Genomic DNA, 19,577 nt, shown 5'->3' with positions numbered 1-19,577 from the left:
TTAAAACTTGGCCAGTTTGTAAGAAGAAGAGTACATCTGAAACGAAATGACTAGTCATCGGAAGTCTCACAATCCTAGTACAACGGTCATCAACTGCCTCTGGCGCCTCTTCCTTCCCTATTTAAAGCCGACACTCAGACGTACCGTTTCTCTCTTTGGAATATCACATAAAAAACCAACCCTTGCATCCTCAAAAATTTCCCAAACTCTTCTTCTTTCGGTGGCGGCGCTTTCCTACAAGCGCCGCCTCTTGTTCCTGCATTTCAAGACATGGGGGATCCCATTGCCATTGTTCCATACGACCCACACGATGAAGATGCCACCATGATTCTTAATTTCAGCGGCCATAATCCCACGCTTCTTGATTCACACAACCACGCACAGTTTTCTTGCTTTTCCTCGCCGTTGCCTGAACTGGATGTGGATGATGCAGCAGCCATACTGGCCGACATTGATTCATATTTAGATGATACGAGTTTTTCCGTTGGAGCGTCAGACAATAACAACGTTGAAGCGGGTCCTTCAGAAATTCGCCAGCACAATCTTCCGGTTTCTCATCAGAATCTGGATGTAGCATTTTCGTGGCAGGGCTCACCAATACCATTTTCTTGCACTCTCTGTCAAGTGCTTCGCGAAATAGTTCATACTGATTGTATTCATTTTTCCAAACTCCAAATTCACGGCACGCTCGGGCTCATCTCTCATGCGGTTTTTTATCAGAATGCCGGTGTGCGTTCTTCGGCCCATCAACGATTTCAAATATTCGAGTAAGTCAAGAGTTTTAACTACTTACTATTACTATTGGTTTTGCTTGCATATGCGTTGACGAGTTCGAGAATACATGTTGGCTTCATAATTGTTTTTGAAAGATTTCCGGTTTTGTTTTTCCGTTGGACCAGTTTTTCCGATAAAAGCTTGTACCAAATCAAGGCTTTCCTAGTCCGACACTGCTTGATCCAAAGTTCAATGGGCTACTTCATGATGCAAGATCCACTTTCTTCCTATTATGAAGCCCTCTGCTGTGGATTGGATTGGGCTGAAGACTCCCGTGATGACTTCAGTGACCATAAACCTGAAACTTCGGGCACGTGATTCATCCTCATCTCCCTGCCTTGTGTTTTCTTGAATCCACCTATACATGATTGATTAATCAACTGTAGCATTTCTATGTTGCTCTGGTAGTGTATCCACTAGTTTATTTGTTTTCGTGAGCTTGAATGGCTTCGTATATCGGTTTAGGAGCAAAATCTGGCATGGAACAAGAGGAGGAGGCCGGGGATGGCACAGCAAGGACTTCAAACACTTGCCATGCGGAACAGGTTGTTAATCAGAAGCCTTATTTGTTACATTTTTTTTTTTCTTTTTTTCAATCAAACGGAAGAGTATATAAAATGTTTGGAGTATTCTAATTTGATGTATGTGGGAATGCCATGCAGAGGGAGAGGATCGCGAGGATGAAATTGAGCGATATGAGAGGATTCTTTAGTCTGCCTATTCAAAAAGCAGCCAAGAAATTGAAGTTATGTCCCACTGTTATGAAGAAAATATGTCGTAAAGAAGGACTACAGCAATGGCCTTACAGAAAGGTTCGGTTCCCCTGCAATCTCATGTTATTTTTTCTGACTCGTTAAGATTAATGTAGGCTCTGATGAGGATGATGCGCGCAGGTAAAAAGCTTGGTGAGGCAAATATCAATACTGAGAAGGGCTCTGGAATCAGAAGATGGTGCGTCAACAAGGTCACAAACCGAAGCAGAAATTGAGAGACTAGAACAGGAAATATTTCGGCGCTGTGGTGGATTCCCCCCAACTTCATGGAATTTCGAATGAAAGTTGTAAATGGATTGTAAACATAACTGTTCTTCTTCCATATGTATGTATACATGGAGGAAGGCTTTTCCCTTCGGAAATTACTGGAGTTGTTGAGGAGGCTTCTTTCAGTAACGGTATGAAATTCATATTCTCTTTCCCAACATGTTTGCATGGATAGCCAAGTAGGCTTATCGTGAGACGTTAAGCTAGTTATGTGGGTAGGGGCCACTGGAGGGGTTGACGCTTACAAGCACGTGGGTACACTTGAAAATAATGAAGAAAATGAAGCTCCAGAACTTAGAGTAGGATTCCCATACTGGTATGAAGGATTAATCGAAGTATGTCAGGTGTTGGGCACATGGCACCCTACCCAGAGGCCCACCACTGGGTCCCACCCAGCCCCTTCTGACTTTGCCTCGCAACAATGGCGAAGACAAGCCGCATTAATTGCAGAATTAACACCCGTAAGAACAGTGCTCGATTATATGTTCCAATTTGCCAAACAAGTTGCTGGCTCGGTTAATGAAGACTTCTCCACACATTAATGCACACTTGACTCCTATTTAAATAAGATATCTATGTCTGTCTGTTGGAAGCCAGACGCAGCTTAGATATACAATAATCGCTGATTACTCAAGAGGCATATGAGAAAGCAAAATGGAAGGGTTTTGTGTAAACAAGTGAACAAAATAAAGGGGAGGGTAGTGGGATGGATGTTGTGTGTATGATGTGAAGGGACCCCATGTATTGATGTAAATGAGCAGAGAGACAAGACCAAATACTGGAGGACATGTGATGCTGACAAGTATAATGGGAACAAATCCAAAACAAAGCTGATGGGCTTAGGCGGGGGATTTGCTGCATCTTTCCTTTGCAACACAGTCAATGATTTTGTTTGCTTTCCATATCTAATTTAATATACACCCATATCTACTAACTTGCGGAATTGCGGCTTACCAAAAAACCAACCCCACTGGTTTTTTTTTTTTTTTAACCTCTCTCTCTGTGGTATTTCTGCATGGCTTGGACTTCTAATGGTGGTACAGACTTGGGGATGAAAGAGCCGTTGAGTGATTGATGGGCGGCGCTTCATAATCAGTTTTAGAAGCAAGAGGCTCCTTGGAGTGTGGTTATGATTCATGATTAAACTGACCAAATTTACAGGCTCCCTCAGTTAATCCTCTCGTGGTTACAGGTCCATAGATAAAGCATAGCACATATAACTTTGTGTGGTGCCACTTGTTTCTCTCTCTCACCTTTTAACCCCCTACGTCACTTACCATTTTGTTTGGGAGCAACAGCTGCTATCACTGTCAAAGGCAAGTGAAGCAGTAGCAAAATGGGCCCCAGAAATCCCTAAACATAGTCATTAGCCGAGTAATTTGGATTGCGTGATTATTCATCTCCACCCATAAGCTGTAAGCTTTTAGTTGTTAAATCTTTTTTGTTGGTAAAAAGCAGAGCAAATTGTGCTCAGGAGCATCCATTTCCAATAATAACAAGTCCCAACTCCAGAGCGTAAAATGTTGTTTTCACTTGCTATACAGTGAGTAATATCTACACCTACTATTTGGTTTCCTCATTATGTCCACTGTTCTGCTACGTGATTCATCACTTTTCCTTAGTTCCCATTTCTCTGTCAATCATTGTAATTTTACAATATATATACCAACTCATGACCAACCAACCTCTATGCCCTTCGTCAACCATACATGTACATGACAAAAATGACAAAAGGACATAAATTCAAGGACGAAACAGATTCTAACCTATAAGAAGATACCAAAACCTAATATGAAAAAGGAATCTGGTGTGTTTAATTTTAAACAAAGCCATCAAGAGTAGCCTTTTTCCCTATGAGCTGGTTCTCAAAGTGGGCATGGCGTTGGAATACACGGTATAATTCATTCCCGTGTCTGTTCAACATGATCAACGGCTAAAAATTCGAATTCGGGAGGACGAGAGAGAAGTAAAAGTAGAGGCCGATCGAGGCTTGATTTGTTTGACACGTAAGCAGATGCCAACGAGGATGGGAATGGAGGCGCGTGACGAGCCTTTATAAAGTGTGACCTATTCCTGTTCCCTTGGCCTTCAAAGCGTGCCATTGTGTTCTCATTGCTTCTCTCAAACTTTCTCCTACCTTCTTCCTCGTCTCTTAGACAGCCATCAATTACCCCTGTTCACGTTTTCTTCTACCATTTCCAACAACCACTACTCCATCTATCCTTCTCCTCAATCATGCCTCGCAGCTTTTGAAGCTCTCTCTCTAAAAGTTTTTTTTTTCCTTGTTCGTGCTTGTCCTTGTTCATCATTCTCTTTTTACCCGTGCTAATCATTCCTTTTGGCCGATTTATTACCAAGTACCAACCAGACATGTACATGTTGGAGAAGACACTCGGGGAACCCGCATTTCCTAACCACCCCAAAAACCCCTCCTTCTCTTCCACTCTGCTCGACAAGATTTACCGTTCCATCGAAGAAGGCGAGAGGGAGTCCCGCGAAATGAAGTTTCACAGAGAAACAATGGCGAAGAAACACAGCAGAAGCACTGAGAAATGTAACAGAACCGTGGAGAAGGAGGAAATAGCCAAGGCTAATCTTCGCCGAGCTTGTTTGGTAGAGAAATGGAGCGAAAAGGTCGATGCCAAGAGGACGCACCAGCGGAGTCATCATCACCTGGACACAAAACTACATCTTGATCATCATGATCACGACCATGATGTTCTGTTTTTCAGTTCCACTTCTAGTTCTTCTGATTCCAGTACTGGAGGTTTCTCTTCATCTGACACAGAGTCCATGTACGGAGTGAGATCGCAGGCCTCGTGTTTCGCGCCTCCGAGGCCCAAGCCAGTGAAGACCAGTGTGTCCGTCAGGTCTGATAGGTCAGAGAAGAAAGATAGAGGACAAAAACAGAGAGAAATGCGTGCTTACGACGTTCATGAGGAAGGATTAATAAAGAGTAAATCCAGGGCTCTAAAGATTTACGAGAATATTAAGAAGGCGAAGCAACCAATTTCTCCAGGGGGAAAGCTCACGAATTTTCTCAACGCTCTGTTTACACCAGGGAATACAAAGAAAAGCAAGAGCTCGAGTACATGCTCTGTTGGAGGGTGCGAAGACGTAAACGCAGAGAGGAAATCGAAGTCGGGTCAAGCTTCGACATGTTCGTCAGCGTCTTCATTTTCACGGTCTTGCTTGAGCAAAACCTCGCCTTCTCTTCGTAAAGATGTGAAGAGATCCGTGCGTTTTTACCCAGTAAGCGTGATCGTCGATGAAGACAGTCGACCTTGTGGGCATAAATGCTTGTACAAAGAAAAGGACACTAGTCTAATGCCCGTGTCGGTGCCTACCGCCTGGAAAATCGGAGGATCGCCTGGTTATAAGAAGAACATTGATGAAGAACTCAAAGTCCCAGTCATGGAGAAGAGCAAGCGAGTGGAAGAAGCTGCCAGAGCGTTCTTAAAGGAGTATCATCAAAACCAGAGGAAAAGCGATTTGATTTTGAGTGATTTTCCCCTCAGGACAGATGTAGTTGAGGAAGACGATGAGGATGAAGACGACGGCGACGGCGACGCAGCAAGCTATGCAAGTTCGGATCTTTTCGAGCTTGATCACTTGGCGGTCATGGGAGACGCTAGGTACAGTGAGGAGCTTCCGGTGTATGAGACTACTCATGTTAGTACAAATCGCGCCATTGCTAATGGCCTCGTAATGTAGTTCGGTTCAGTAGAGGCATATTATAAACTATACACGACCAATTTAAATTTTGTTTCAAGTGTTCTTGTGAAGTGTGAATTCTAATCAAAGGTTTGATAAGGATCCATAAAAATATATGCCGTTTTCAGCTTGATATATGAATTGTGAGCGTTGCCATGAGAATAAATTGTATACAAAATCAGTCGTCGCCTCAATACTCATTTTGCCGTTGCCAATGGCCGTACGTTTTTTGCAATCAAGAGTTTGATTGATGTCTGTTCTGTGACCTATCTGACACTAAATCCATGTGCATAAGCAACGAAGCGTGAACCGTACGTAGAATCTTCGGATATCTTGAACGACGACGAAATGTTTAAGAAAAAAGCAAATGCTGTATTTAAAAAAAAAAAGAAAGAAAGAAGAGGGAGAAAAGTGTGAATAGTAAGGTGCTTGATTTTTAGAAAAGAGAGCAAGTGGTGGGATGCGTTCATTCTCGATCGCGATCATGTAACGTTCAGAATGAGAGATACTGAAAGAGAGATCGAAGTTTGAAGGAGAAGGAAAAGAAAGAAGGGAGGAAAAAGAAGAGAGGGAAAATGAGAGATTCGAGATGGGAATCGGAAGCAAAATGAGATGGGTGTGATGGTAAAGGGAAAGGCAGATCTTCGTCGTCCATGGGAATAGAGAAAGTGAGGATTGCTAATAAAGATTTTGCTTTCATTCTCTTTCTTCCTCCCTCCCTCCCTTCCTCTGTCCCATTCTAGTATTTTGTACTGGCCCATTACTTGCAGACTCTGCTTCCATCACCAACCCCAACATTCAAAGAATAACTAAAGTCGTTCACAAAATTTTTTGTCTCTATTTTAGTAGTGTATAGATTGTACTTGAAGGAAACTAATTAAAATGGGCGAGCTGCTAAACTTCAAGATGATCATTAAACTAGTTAAAATAATAGTTTATGGGTAAGTGCAACCAAGTTATGATTATTTTTTAACTCAAAATAATATCATTTATAGGTCCAAAGAATAAGAAAAGTATGTATAATCTAATTCATTAACCCGTCCAAAACTATTAATTGGACTGGCTAAGAAATTAATTCATTAGTCTAACCGGTTAACCTAATTTGCGTTTAAAGCATAAGCAAAAAACAATGCTGGTTGATTATATATAATGGTATTTTAAATTATGGTTGAGCATCGAAAAGAGACACCAGGCTAGTAGGGTTGATCGGGAATAGACGTAATAATGCCCTACTCACATAAAGTAATATATATAAAATTAAGATTACTACGTGACGATAAGCATGCACAAGGTGGTTGTGCGAAATAAGGGAGACCCACTCAAAAGGAATCGCTTCCTATAGTCAAAAGTATACACAAGCAAGCAAGTATCATATCATTATAGAAATCTATGATGTTCCTTATACTTACATAGCTGTTTATTTTGTTCATTCTTGGGTGGCGCATCCGTAACTCGGTCTACATAGATGGAGAGAGGGAACACTAGCTTGCCGAGTTTTGAAGTTTTTAACGCACTTACTTTAAGGTGTTGAGGGGTGAAAATGAGTGCAGAAATTAAAGCCATGTTTCTCTATATATAGCAACTGAGAGAGAGAGAGAGAGACGCAGAGTTAGTAAACATGGAAAAATATAATAATGAGAGAACGGGATTAAATTTGTTTGGATGGACATGGATTTCCGTACGGTGGGTATGTGCGAGACAAAGAAGCCAAGCAATGATGAGATGACGAATAATTTTGCATGCTATTTAGAGACTGCATGTATATAATTCTTTTTTTTTTTAATGAATGAATTGCTATCGGTGGCATATTGTCATGTGATAATCATAATATTCCCTGACTTCTTAATGGCGATCCCAGAGTAGACTAGATTCCCATGTAGCCCTTGTGATGAAAGGATTGGTTAATTAGCCCATTTATAATCACTGTAGCCTTATGCCTTAAAAGTCAAGAGAAAAACTAGTTGGCATGGAGATGACTAATGATGCAATAATATGCAACCTAGCAAGCTAAGTTAGATCTAAAAGAGTATATAATAAAGAAGGGAAGAGAAGAAGGGGTGGGGAGTATTTGAAGCAGAGAGAGGGAAAGAGAAGAAGGAAGTGGATGGGATGGAAGGCCGAAGCGACTTTTGCTTTAAAAAGACCAAAAGACAAAGGGAAGGGAATGGACCGAGTGGCGATCCCGAGACAAAGAGTTTCTAAATTCTAATGCCACTCTCTTCCTTTTCCTTTATCCTCCGAAGTACGTCTTTCCCCGGTCTTACCACTTCACTCCCTTCACATTTGTTCCGTCCTCGCTTTTCCCACTTATCACATCTTCATTTCCATTTTTTGTCTTTCTACTGAGAGCGCTTAGCTGGGCTCGGTTCACTTTAACATCATGCTTTTAGAATTTAAAGATCATTTATAAAAATATTTAAAAAATCACTCACCTATAAAGTATTTACATTGATTACAAGTTTTGAATCCACAATGTTATAAATCATAAGTTAAATATTTACCAATTAAATAAATGCTCCTCATCTTACAAGATCATCGTATATGATATAATTCTCCCTTTACTTAACATTATAAGACATTTATAGGTGAATGATTTATGATGCCAACAAATTAGTTAATTACGTTTAAAATTACAATCTCTTTTTATATTTATTTCTATTTAATAGAGTATTTTAATGAGACAACTTTATTAATTACTCTCCTAAATAAAGATGTTTTAGGAAAAATCTCATTAATTACATTTTAAAAGATCTAAAATGCTTTAAATTTTTAACATTTTATCTAAAAAATGCTTTACTTTCTTGATAAAGAAGAACAAATGCTTTTTGTTTTTCAACAAATGGAGTATTGAACAAGATGCTCGCTCCTGGTGTGTGGGTTGTGGGCTTCGATCCTACGTTACGATACTTGGGCCTCCTCTGGGCCAGAGCTCCTTAATCCCTCGCTCTCTTGGCTACTGGGACGTGGAATCTGGAATGCAATCAGAAGTCCAAATAGTTTAATAGAAAAATATAGAATTCATTAACTGGCCTGCCCCACGTCAGTTCATGATTCATCACTGAACTCTGTGATCTCTATTATTGCATCCGAACCAATTGTCATACCATCACGCTCTTCCCTCTGTCATGCTCTCCTGTAATACTATACAATCCTATGATTAAATAAGATACCTCCAAAACAATAATATTTGCATTCTATTCTCTATCTATTTTTACACCAATTTTTTGTTTATCTCCTTCTAATTATATCATATATAATAATCATATAATTAATTGCCAGAGTTTGAGATCCAGATTTCTGATAAATATGCACCTTAAAAAAAAAAAATCTATCAGGAGTTTGAACCCTGAATGTCTAGCACACGCCTGTTCTGCACACGATGGCCTGATCTATTAATTGCTGTCCTCCGTTAAAGTATACATTGATCAGATAACCAACTGCTCCACCAGCTCGCTTGTCTTCGAACAGATCACGCTTTCATAAGGTTCAGCTGCGTGATCTATGTATTTAATATGCGCAAGTTGATTATTTTCTGACTTTTTTAAATGAAATCATTCAGCCCCTTTTTTGTTGATGCAACATTTTATTTCCTTATTTTTAATATGAGACGAAGCTTCAAAGTTTTTCCCCCCTTCTGTATCCTGAATATAAGGAATATTAGGAAAAGTTAGGGTAATTAATACTTCTTTCATTTTAAATTATAAAATATTTTTAAAAAAATTTATCCATCTTAAAATATAAGACATTTTATGTAAATTAAAGTTTCATTAAATGAATCAATTTTAATATTTTTTTTATAATTAATTTATGTCATTTCTCTTTTCAATATATTAAATGATGAGTATTTTTAAAAATTTATATTTTTGTTTTGGAAAGATAAAGTTGTTGAGTGTATTTAATAAAGTTTAGTAGTATGTGAAATTTTTTTTAAAAGTATCTTATAATTTAAAGTGGATTGAGTATTTTTTAAAATTTAACCCCTTATTCATTTATTGTGATCATTTGAATTTCTAAACAATGATTTATTATATTTATCAATCAAGATAAAAATGAAAAGTTTTACTCTTTCCGTTCAAAAATATAAGACATTTTTTGAGGAGTTGGATGTTCAGAAATGTAAGGCATTTTTAGTCTTTTGAAATGTAATTATTGCCTTTTTTAAAAAATACCTCTGTTGATAATGACTTTATATTTATTATAAGGTGTTTAAGAGGGATAAATATAAAAATATAAGGTTAGTTTGAAAGTAGGTAACTACTTTATTGGAAGGTGATATTCAATTAAAAATGCCTTACATTTTTAAACAATGGAAGGAGTATATCTTTTTATAATTTTAAGGTTATAACTAATATTTTTTAATAAGCATATTAATTTTGTCTTATATTAAAAGTATCAAATTGAGAAAGATTAACCACATTATATAATGTAACTAGTCACTCACTAGAAGTCACAGCTCTAAGAAAACATGTAAATAAAGGAAATGCCAAAATTCTAATGATATAATATTACGGTATAAAATTAGATTTCGCTTTTCATTCTTTCTCTCTTTAAATACCACGAAAAAACTATCAAATATTTTCGATCCAATGCGTCTATTATTATTGTTTTAATGAATGGGAGCTTCTTTATTTATCAATTAATAATGAAGATTAGTGAGAGTTTATTCATTCAAACGATCACAAGTAGTCCAAGTATCCCCACAATGCTGGTTTGGTTTAGTGATGGTTAATGAAAGAAAGGAAGGGGGGAAATAGATAAGCACTATCACGTAATAACACTAATTAACTTATGTTTAGCTCCGAGGAAAGCAAACTAATCATGATTGTTTAATAAATGAACATATGTTAATTAGTGTTATTTCATGATCAAAAGCCTTCTCGTGATGCGAAACCACTGTCATCTATGTCCCACTCTCCACGCTTCCCCCGGGAGCGATTTGGCATTCAAGCACAATATAGTATCCAAGGAAAAATATGATGCTTCTGTCTTTCAAATCCACCTTCAACTAGTTCCTTTGACACTTTAAATTCGCAGCCACATCAACTACTATTCCATTTCAACCCAATAAAGCTTAGGATAGTGGGAGATCATGTTTGCTAGTGTTTTCTGCTATTCTAGAATTCTCTATTTTCATTTGCCATTACAACAAGAAGGCACAGTTAATCTAGAGTGTAGTTAGTAGTTCCACACACGAGTGTGTTTTGTGTTATGTTTAGTCTCCAAGTTCATTTCTAAGGAGACTTGATCTTTATTCATTCACTAAGCTTAGAGATCTTAATGGATGGCGATAACAGGAATCAAGTTACGAGATCAACCGAAGCAAGCATGACAGAGAACAAAACAGCTAATGCTGGCGAAGTGGTGGCGGCGATCTCTGTGCAAGACTCCAAAGTGGCTGAATGTAATGAAGTCAATACTGGGTGTGCGGCATTGAAGTCTCCGCATTTAAACAGTGCTTCCCCTAAAATACGGTTTAGTCCCAGCCCAAGGAAGCCATCCAAGCATCCTCCTGGCAATGAAAACCTTGGTTGAAGAAAGTCGCTGACGAGGTCAGTGTATTTCAAACCCAAATCAAGATTTAGTGAACAACCTTACCCTGTTAATGCCGCATTGTTTGATGATAACGATGATTTCACGTTGCAAGGATAGTTGGCTGTTAATTCACCATATACAAACTCCTTCAATAAAGGTTCACCAAATAGCAAATCCAAGATCATCAATAGAACATCGTCCATAACTTCTTTCATTACCCTCAAGACACCCTTTATGGTATCTCCAGGGCCGGCTGGAGAGGATGAGGATGAAATCGTTTATAGAGAAGTTGAGTTGAGCAAAGGGAAGCGTAAGAGAGTAACCACTACGGTGTTAATTGAATGGATTGTGTTTGTATTTATTATGGGGTGTCTGGTGGTTAGCTTGACTGTTGATGAACTGAAAAACGCAACCATTTAGAGTTTGGAGTTTTTGAAATGGTGTGTGCTTGTGTTGGTGATCTTTTGTGGCATGTTAGTTACAAACTAGATAATGCACGTCATTACGTTCTTGATTGAATTGAGCAAAAAGGTGCTATATTTTGTTCATGGACTGAAGAAGAGTGTCCAGGTCTTCATTTGGCTGGGTTTGATTCTTCTCGCTTGGGTTTTGTTAATCAATCACAGGGCCCAGTGATCTATACTTGCCACAAAAATTTTAAATGGTGTAACTCAAACTCTTATTTCTCTTCTTATTGGAGTATTCTTATAGTTCTTTAAGACATTGTCTTTGAAGATATTAGCATCAAAATTCCATGTCAGATCTTTCTTTGATAGGATTCAAGAATCAATCTTTCACCAGTATGTTCTGCAGACACTATCAGGGCCTATAACAGCCCTCTGGGTCACCATTGCCTCTCCAGGGTCTTTTACCAACGCTGGACACTTCCCTCTCACAAGGTAATGCTGGCTTTAGCCCAGGTGGTACTGAGCATATTCCTCACCCCACCCTTATGAGGGTCTTTTAGAACCTCCCCAGACTCGAACCTCCAACTTCTACCACCTTAACGAAGTTAAGGCTAAGTCTGGTACCACTGAGTCAAACTGACTCAATACCACCTGTGCTAAAGCCGCATTACCCTGTGAGAGGGAAGTGTCTAGCGCTGGGAAAAGACCATGAAGAGGCAGTGGTGACCCAAAGGGCTGTTATATAAAAGGCACCTTTTATGTAACAGCACGGCGTCCTCACCCCACCCCACCAGAGGTCTTTTTAGACTGGACTCGCCCCGCTTTCCCGAGGTCTTTTGTCCATGTTGGGCCAGTTCCCCTCACGAGGCCCAGACCGGCATTCAGCACTGGTGGTACAGTGCCTATTCCTCACCCCACTCAAGAGATCTTTTGGAACCTTTCCAGACCAGATTCAGCCTTAACTTCGTTAAAGTGGTAGAGGTTGGAGGATCGAATCTGGAAAGGTTCCAAAAGACCTCTTGAGTGGGGTGAGGAATAAGCACTGTACCACCAGTACTGAATGCCGGTTTGGGCCTCATGAGAGGAACTGGCCCAGCATGGACAAAAGACCTCGGGAAGGTGGGGTGAGTCCAGTCCAAAAAGACCTCTGGTGGGGTGGGGTAAGGATGCCGTGCTGTTATACCTCTAGCCTTTTGCAATCGTGACTTAGGAGGTTAACTTTGGATTGAAGCCTCATTTCGTTGGTGATTTGTTGGGTATTGGAGAAAGCAATGTTGACATTTTGAGAGATTTCTCCAGAATAGATATTCTTGCAACGCGTCTTCCAGATGTTCCAGCAAACCTGAGCGAAAAGTCTCTGCCAAGGGATCCTTCTTGTATTTAGATTTCCTGCCTTGACTTTTGCATTCCAAACTATTCAATACTGCACAAAAAGAGAAAAGAAAGTATTAAGTTTTGAGGATAAAGTAAAAATATTTTTTAATAAAAAAATTAGAGACAGAAGCGTGACATTTAGGCTTCAAGGCTTCTAAGAGAAGAGGGTAAAAAGCTTAAAATAAATAACTAAATATTTAAAACTAATAGACAAGATATTAAGAAATGTTAGTGATCTAGAAAGTAGGAACGTCGCATCAGTTTTTTCCCCTACTTTCTTGTGCAATGTGCTTGCTTTGAGAGTATCAAAATCACTACTATATTTTATTTTAGAGAAAAATAATCTCCCAACCTTTTTTAATTTCACCTAAATTTTAAGGAGGTTCTCGTAATTTTTTTCCTTTTTTGTTAACTCCTTATAGTTTTTTCAATTGTAGTTATCAATTCCCTATCGTTAAAATCCATTAACTTCAGAGTGGAATGGTTGCTAAGATGGTTACAAATGTTGATTAGGCTCTGAGTTTGTGTACAGACTTTTGGGGAGACCTAAAAACCACTCATAAACCTTTCAACGAGAGCACAAACTTAATCGAGCCCATCCTTCAATTGATCATTTTCAATCCTTGGGTGTCCTTTTCATAAGGAAATCATACTTATTGCGTCTAAAACACCACAATTTTAGACATTAAGATTGTTCATTGCTTCTCTTACAAAAATATCCTCTCTTTCTTAGTTCATCATTCTCATTTAAGAAAAGTACTTTCATGGCACCTAATTAGGTTTGGGGTGGAACAAAATCATGAGTACATGCCTTGTTGGAAATAAACATAAAACATGATGTCAAAGAGCTAATTGGATAACACACCTTCATTTAGGTTCTTTGATTTTGAAAATTCCACCTCTGTTTTTCAAGCAAATTTCAATTGTCAGTGATACCATTGCTAGATCTACTTTCAAGTTCTTCTTCGCACCCTGAAGTCGTAACGGATATAAGCAAACATGCAGAAGATACACATGGCATCAGCAACGATTAAAAACTATGAGAACACGATTGCGATGGTGGCGATATTAGCAACGATTCTCACACTGTCTTCGTCACTGCAAGCACCACCCCAACAATTCTCACATCGCGCGGCAATTGCTACAAGCGCCACTCTCGTCTCTAGTTAAAGTCTATTCTGCTTTTTGAATTTTTGTTTTAAAGTTTATGTGGCAATTTTAATCCATGGTACACTGAATCAGAATCCTCTATCATCCAGCTCAGTAACCACAAACACCGTTACATTGAAATTAACAGAATTTAACTCTAGTGATTAATGTCTATAACTGAGGAAATTACAAGGATCGAATAAAAAAGAAAAAAATTATAAAGACTTAAAAATTGAATAAAACTATAAAAATCAAAGATTAATTTTTCTTTTATTTTATTATGTTTATAAAAATATTTTTTATTTTTAGATTTTAAATGTATTTTTATTCATTTTGAATTTTATTTTTTTGTTTCCATTAGTTTATTTGAATTTTTATATTTTATTATTAATTTTTATTTAATTGTTTTATTATTGATTCAACTATCAGTTCACCCAATCGACTTATCAAAATTGTAATCTACTATTTTTTTAAATTTAATTTAATGTTCGATATGATTTTAAAACATTGCAAAGACAATAGAGTAGTACCAGACGATTACCTCATCCTCATTTTTTCTCCCTCCATTTTCCTCTATTTCTCCAATCATCGAGGATTGAGAAAATGGAGGGAATGGAGGGGGAAAAAAATGGTGAAACCCCTCTCCCCTCATCCCCCAAGACCTAGTAGATAATCTGTCAAGTAGGATGACACATTAGTTGAAAATCTCTGTTTTCAACCTCTCATCTTATCACCTGGGAAGCACGAAAACGCGCAAAATCCTAGCGTGTTCATGTTGGATATGTATCCAACATGGACATCCGTTCAGGACGCAGAAACGTCGCGTCTGCTTCTTCAGTTTTAGTCGGACATGGGCGATGCCCAGAACTCAGCATTTTTGCTTGATTTTTTTTTTCTCATTTTCAGAAATCAGTGAACTAAGCTTCATCCAGTTCAGTCAATCGTATCCCCTTTCTTGCATGAGCTTCGCTCTATCTCTCCGTCGTGTCCGAGCATCGTCCTTCTTCAATATTCAATCACGACTCACGGTGCTCTGTCTCACTTGAGGTCCGAGCTCTGTCGCTTCAGTCACTGACTCTGGACTCACAGTGCTTCTTCTCAAGGCGCTCTATTTCTTCAACAGTTTAGCCCGTGATTCCGTCACCCTGGCTCTCCAAGTTTGAGGTAAGTTCTTCTTCTTCGTCTTCTTCTCTAGCACTCTGTCACATTTGGCATTCTCTGGTTCCCATATATTCAAGACTTCAAGTTCCCACTCCTCGATATGCTAGATTCTGGTTTTGGGTATTGCAACTGCCAGGCTGTTAAAAATATTTTTTAAACTCTTATTGATTGTTAAATCTGCTGCTTGAGCTGGGAAGCACGGATATGATCTTAGATCTTGAGTGTTGATTTATTGGACATATTAAAATTGTACTTTTTAACTTTAAATATGAAATTATAAAATTAAAAATATGTATATATTTAAATATTTAATATTTAATAATTTATATAGCCGTTTCCGTATTTTAAAATCATACCATATCATATTTGATACTCGTACCTGTATCGGTGCTTCTTAGCTTATCACGCCCTCTTGTCCAACCAGTATCCAAGGCCATTGGATTCTTGAGGATCAGTGAATGGATCCACGAAAATGGCTTCGACTTCATCAGCTTTCCCTATAACCTTTGGCGGCTTGGTGCCCACAGAACACTTCAAACCAGCCGTCCTTGATGCATTGCTCATAGCATCAGTACTCTGATCTCTCTATCTCTGCCACGTAACCTGTTTGGCTATTATTTTCTCTCTCTCTTCTAATTTTTATTTAATAAAGTTAACAAGTCTATATGCAAATGCATCTGAAAGAGGCAAGTAGATCATAATTGTCAAGAAGTCCAATGAACCAGAGTCCGGATGGCGGTCCCCGATAAAATAAAATAACGGTCTGAAGGAATGCCTGAAAATTCATTCACATAATATCAAAATGGTCAAGAGTTCATGGATGAGAAACCATTGAAGCCGCCATGCGAAACTAACGACAATTTTTACAAACCAATTCAATGAAACAATAGTAAATTGCTAATTGATTTCTTTGGCTTTCATTCTTAAACTATTTGTTTAGCACATCCAACCCTACCCCCCCTCCTTTTCTCTGTTTAGCCATTCCTTCAACTTGAGGTGTCAGACCTCAGTCTCGAATCGCCCTGGAGCCTAAACCATGTCCATCAATGAATCGAGGATTCTCTTCTGTGTACACGTGAGTTTCATCTAGCAACCTGAAGAAAAACAACGACGTGGATGTTAAAATCCATTGACTAACATGGTGGTGATAGTTATCGCCAAATTCTTCATATAACAATTTCTAAGAAGGTCCAGTAAAGGCATTACAAGTTACCGTCTCGTTTGTGAATTGAAAGTAAACATCTTGTCTCTAAAAGATGTGGAGTATGAAAATTTAAATTTGCGTAGAGAAATTGACTTTGAATGTGACTTGACAGAAAAATGAACTCACGATTGAGAGACGGTCTTGTTCATGGTAGCAGAGGAGTGAAACGTGGCGCCGTTAAGATAGAGCAGTTCTCCATCTATCCTTTGCTCAATTCTTTTGTCCATTTCCTCAGCGCCAATCAAGAACGGATGGTCCGAAGCCTAAGAGGAAGTGTAGAGATTCACATGAATATGGATGATCATAACTCAGCGTTAAACCTCCAACTATTCTCAATTTTATTAGAGCAAAGCCATCTTTTTGCATACCATAACCCATCCCCAAGTATCAGCAAAAGATGGTACGTGAGCTGTGTATGCCATCACATCTGCAGAAGACATGATAAGGGAGAAAATCTTGATTTTAATTGAAATCTTGAAACTGAACAATCTGTTCTTGCGTTCTGTTGGCTTAGCTATTCATTGACTTCTCAAAATAATCTGAATAGCTAAGCAAGAGGTTCGAATTAGAGTCTTACATTTAAAGGCTTGTTTGATTGTATTATAGATGGAGGTGAAGACCTCCTTGTGGGTGAAGATGCCTGCGGGTCCAGCCTGGAAAGACGAGAATTTGCTGAAAGTTATCACTGGCTACATCTTCTCACCAAATAAACTTGTTCCTAATAACCTACTTGAGTAACAAAAATGCCTCTCTCATTAAGCTTAAGCTTGAGTATTTCCTCATAGAAGGATTTAGTATAGAGTTGGTAGCAAGGTCCTCCTTCAACAGGGTCTGTCAAGTCTCCTACAATGATATCAAACTTCTCGTTTCTCTCCTGTAAGTCAGCCCTTCAACGTGACGTTTATATCAATACTCAAGCCTCATTAATTTTGAAAATAAAGAACATGTATAATTGTAAATAATTCTGTGGAAGCAATGGAAAATACTTTGTAGTGTTAACTAATAAATAATGGTGAGAAAACTGACCTCTTGGCTTTTAATTATTTCAAAGAGTGGTCAAGAACATATGTCCTAAATAAAGCGAAGGATATATAGAATATTTACCACCTCCTTGATGACATGCAAAGAAAGAATATTTACTTGGCATCCTTGATGACGAGGTCAAGCTTCTGATGAGAAAAGGCTTTCTCATTAACCGTTAAGTATGTTCGGCAAAAATCTACCACCTCCTGAAAAAATGAGATCTATTTTGAACTGTTAATACTTCGATCCTAAAATTATATATTCAACAATCGTATGATAACACTTGTGATTAGATGGACGGCTCAGGAGCGAATGTCGTGCAGCAGTAACCTGGTCTATGTCACACATGACCACTCTCTCTATTGACTTGTGTTTTAGTGCTTCTCTCGCAGAAGAGCCTTCGCCACCTCCCATTATAAAGACGGTTCTGGGGCTGCCACAGTACTAAATAACATTACCATTTGCCTTTTCATCTAAGTCAAAAGGCTTCAAAGAGCCCTTCAGTGCAGGAAGAAGAGGCGTAATCCTCCGTTAAACTTGTTACAATTGGACGCTAAATTGTGAAGATAATATCTGATAGCACATGCGGGCTTTTAAGTGAACTGTTTTATACAGGCTGCCTATGACTATCGAACTCGATCTAACCGATCACAATAATGACGTAAAAAAAAAAAAAAAATTTGTTGGTGAATGGGTGAGCTGGGGGGCACGAGAGAAGGGGGGGATCATGTACTATAACTCAAAATTATGAGCACGGGATTTCTGAAATATTTTATCAGGGCTTTCCAGTATGTCAACTAGTTCATTCATTAATTTCTAATCACACCTAATACATATATCTGATGCTCAATACATGCACCTGCTGACGTACGGCTATGAACCGATTTGTAAGATGGGGAGGTTTGCACAAAACGCATATGCGTAATTGAATATGTTTAAATCGATATATAACTGAAACTTACTCGGAGTGGCATAAGAGAGCGGGATGAATCAAGCATTCGTGATAAACGAATTCATCCTTTTCAGCACTCTGCATCTTCCCATCAATCACCAGCACCTAAATGTTGTTCACAACAACTGAGTTAATAATTCTGTTATCCCTCTGCATAATCCGAAGAAATCGAAGTTTAGAAGAAGATTGATTGACGGAATTAACCAGACCTTCCCAAAATGTTTGGTGTCTAAGAGAGCTATGTCCTGATAAAAGCTATTCCCTTTATGGAGCACACTGAAAAAATGAAATGAATGAATGCTCGTTTGTATTTCAATTAGATATAATAAATTATGAAAATAATTAATTAAATAATACTTCTTTCATTTAAAAATATAAAGTATTTTTTGAAGAATTAGATGTTTAAAAAAGTAAGGCATTTTTAGTCTTTAAAGGTGTAATCATTGTCTTTTTTCAAAAGTGTCACTATTGATAATGACTTTATATTTATTATAAAGTGTTTAATAAAAGTAAATATAAAAAAATATGGTTAGTTAAAAAATAGGTAACTATTTTATTGGGGGATAAAATTCGGTTAAAAATGCCTTATTTTTTTAACAAAAAGAGTATATTTTAATCATAATTGATTATATTATAACGTAATCTATTGGATATCGAAATTAATTTTAGTTGTATAAATTATTATAAAAACATTGTTTTTCAAAATTAAATTATTGATAAAGTTATATTTAATATTAATAAATTTGTTAAACTATATTTAACACAATTATGAATTATTGACAAATTATTTATTATTAACATGGTAAAATGGGAACCAGAAGCTAGTATCAATAGATTAACAAAAAAAAAAAATCCATGTTAGCATGTTTAATCGATTATGCTGTTTGGCTAATTTTGTTTTAAAAATCGATTCTGGATGCAAACCAAACTGGCACCGAGTGTAAAAGACAGATCGATGCGGCAAGGTGCAAAGATTGATTTAAAAGAAAGAGAGGACTGCAGAACCTATTGAGAGCAAAAGACCATTTGAGATCAGCGTCGAGGATTTCCTCAAACCAGACGGGAGAATCACGATCCATATTGCCGGCGAGTTTGAAAATGGAATCAATTTAGAGAAGCTAGTGACGTAGAGAACCTGGGGAGCCTCCCCCATGGTTAAATTGCGAAGGGAGAACCGGACAAGTGTAACGCGCAGAGCAGGGAGGGAAACGTGAGAAGGTCTTCCTTTTATAGGTAAGTTACTTGCA

At 38.0% G+C, this 19,577-nt stretch overlaps 3 protein-coding genes across 3 annotated transcripts; 2 read left to right on the top strand and 1 right to left on the bottom strand.

Moving 5' to 3' along the window:
* The first annotated feature begins 176 nt into the window (after nt 1-176).
* LOC129317579 (uncharacterized) lies at nt 177-2,007 on the top strand. The gene is made up of 5 exons (XM_054961895.1): nt 177-767; nt 900-1,084; nt 1,240-1,319; nt 1,437-1,586; nt 1,668-2,007. Exons 1-5 carry the CDS (start codon nt 271-273, stop codon nt 1,827-1,829), a joined length of 1,074 nt encoding a protein of 357 aa, XP_054817870.1. The 5' UTR covers nt 177-270; the 3' UTR covers nt 1,830-2,007.
* Nucleotides 2,008-3,920: 1,913 nt separating this feature from the next.
* LOC129318692 (protein BIG GRAIN 1-like A) lies at nt 3,921-5,578 on the top strand. The gene has a single exon (XM_054963595.1). The coding sequence runs from the start codon at nt 4,185-4,187 to the stop codon at nt 5,526-5,528; it is 1,344 nt and encodes a 447-aa protein (XP_054819570.1). The 5' UTR covers nt 3,921-4,184; the 3' UTR covers nt 5,529-5,578.
* A 9,567-nt stretch (nt 5,579-15,145) lies between these two features.
* On the bottom strand, nt 15,146-19,504 carry LOC129318706 (thermospermine synthase ACAULIS5-like). The gene is made up of 11 exons (XM_054963621.1): nt 19,336-19,504; nt 18,540-18,606; nt 18,341-18,435; nt 17,709-17,811; nt 17,496-17,584; nt 17,086-17,242; nt 16,933-17,008; nt 16,724-16,782; nt 16,482-16,618; nt 15,531-16,245; nt 15,146-15,288 (listed from the first exon to the last, which is right to left on the bottom strand). Exons 1-10 carry the CDS (start codon nt 19,407-19,409, stop codon nt 16,158-16,160), a joined length of 945 nt encoding a protein of 314 aa, XP_054819596.1. The 5' UTR covers nt 19,410-19,504; the 3' UTR covers nt 15,146-15,288; nt 15,531-16,157.
* Nucleotides 19,505-19,577: the final 73 nt, after the last annotated feature.

The sequence above is a fragment of the Prosopis cineraria genome, unplaced genomic scaffold (genome assembly GCF_029017545.1).
Source record: "Prosopis cineraria cultivar Desert tree isolate PC_DT_omini unplaced genomic scaffold, ASM2901754v1 PC8, whole genome shotgun sequence".
In the NCBI taxonomy this organism is placed as follows: Eukaryota; Viridiplantae; Streptophyta; class Magnoliopsida; order Fabales; family Fabaceae; genus Prosopis; species Prosopis cineraria.
The sequence above is the reverse complement of the archived record's forward strand: the minus strand, read 5'-3'. Positions and strand labels throughout refer to the sequence as shown.

Bases quoted from the DNA above. Each gene is read 5' to 3' on its own strand.
- LOC129317579 (XM_054961895.1), top strand. From the start codon at position 271: ATGGGGGATCCCATTGCCATTGTTCCATACGACCCACACGATGAAGAT. The intron at 1,085-1,239 runs GCACGTGATTCA...ATATCGGTTTAG, and splicing joins CCATAAACCTGAAACTTCGG to GAGCAAAATCTGGCATGGAA. The intron at 1,320-1,436 runs GTTGTTAATCAG...AATGCCATGCAG, and splicing joins ACACTTGCCATGCGGAACAG to AGGGAGAGGATCGCGAGGAT.
- LOC129318692 (XM_054963595.1), top strand. From the start codon at position 4,185: ATGTACATGTTGGAGAAGACACTCGGGGAACCCGCATTTCCTAACCAC.
- LOC129318706 (XM_054963621.1), bottom strand. From the start codon at position 19,409: ATGGATCGTGATTCTCCCGTCTGGTTTGAGGAAATCCTCGACGCTGAT. The intron at 16,619-16,723 runs GTATGCAAAAAG...ACTTCCTCTTAG, and splicing joins ATACTTGGGGATGGGTTATG to GCTTCGGACCATCCGTTCTT. The intron at 16,246-16,481 runs GTGAGTTCATTT...GTTTTTCTTCAG, and splicing joins AACAAGACCGTCTCTCAATC to GTTGCTAGATGAAACTCACG.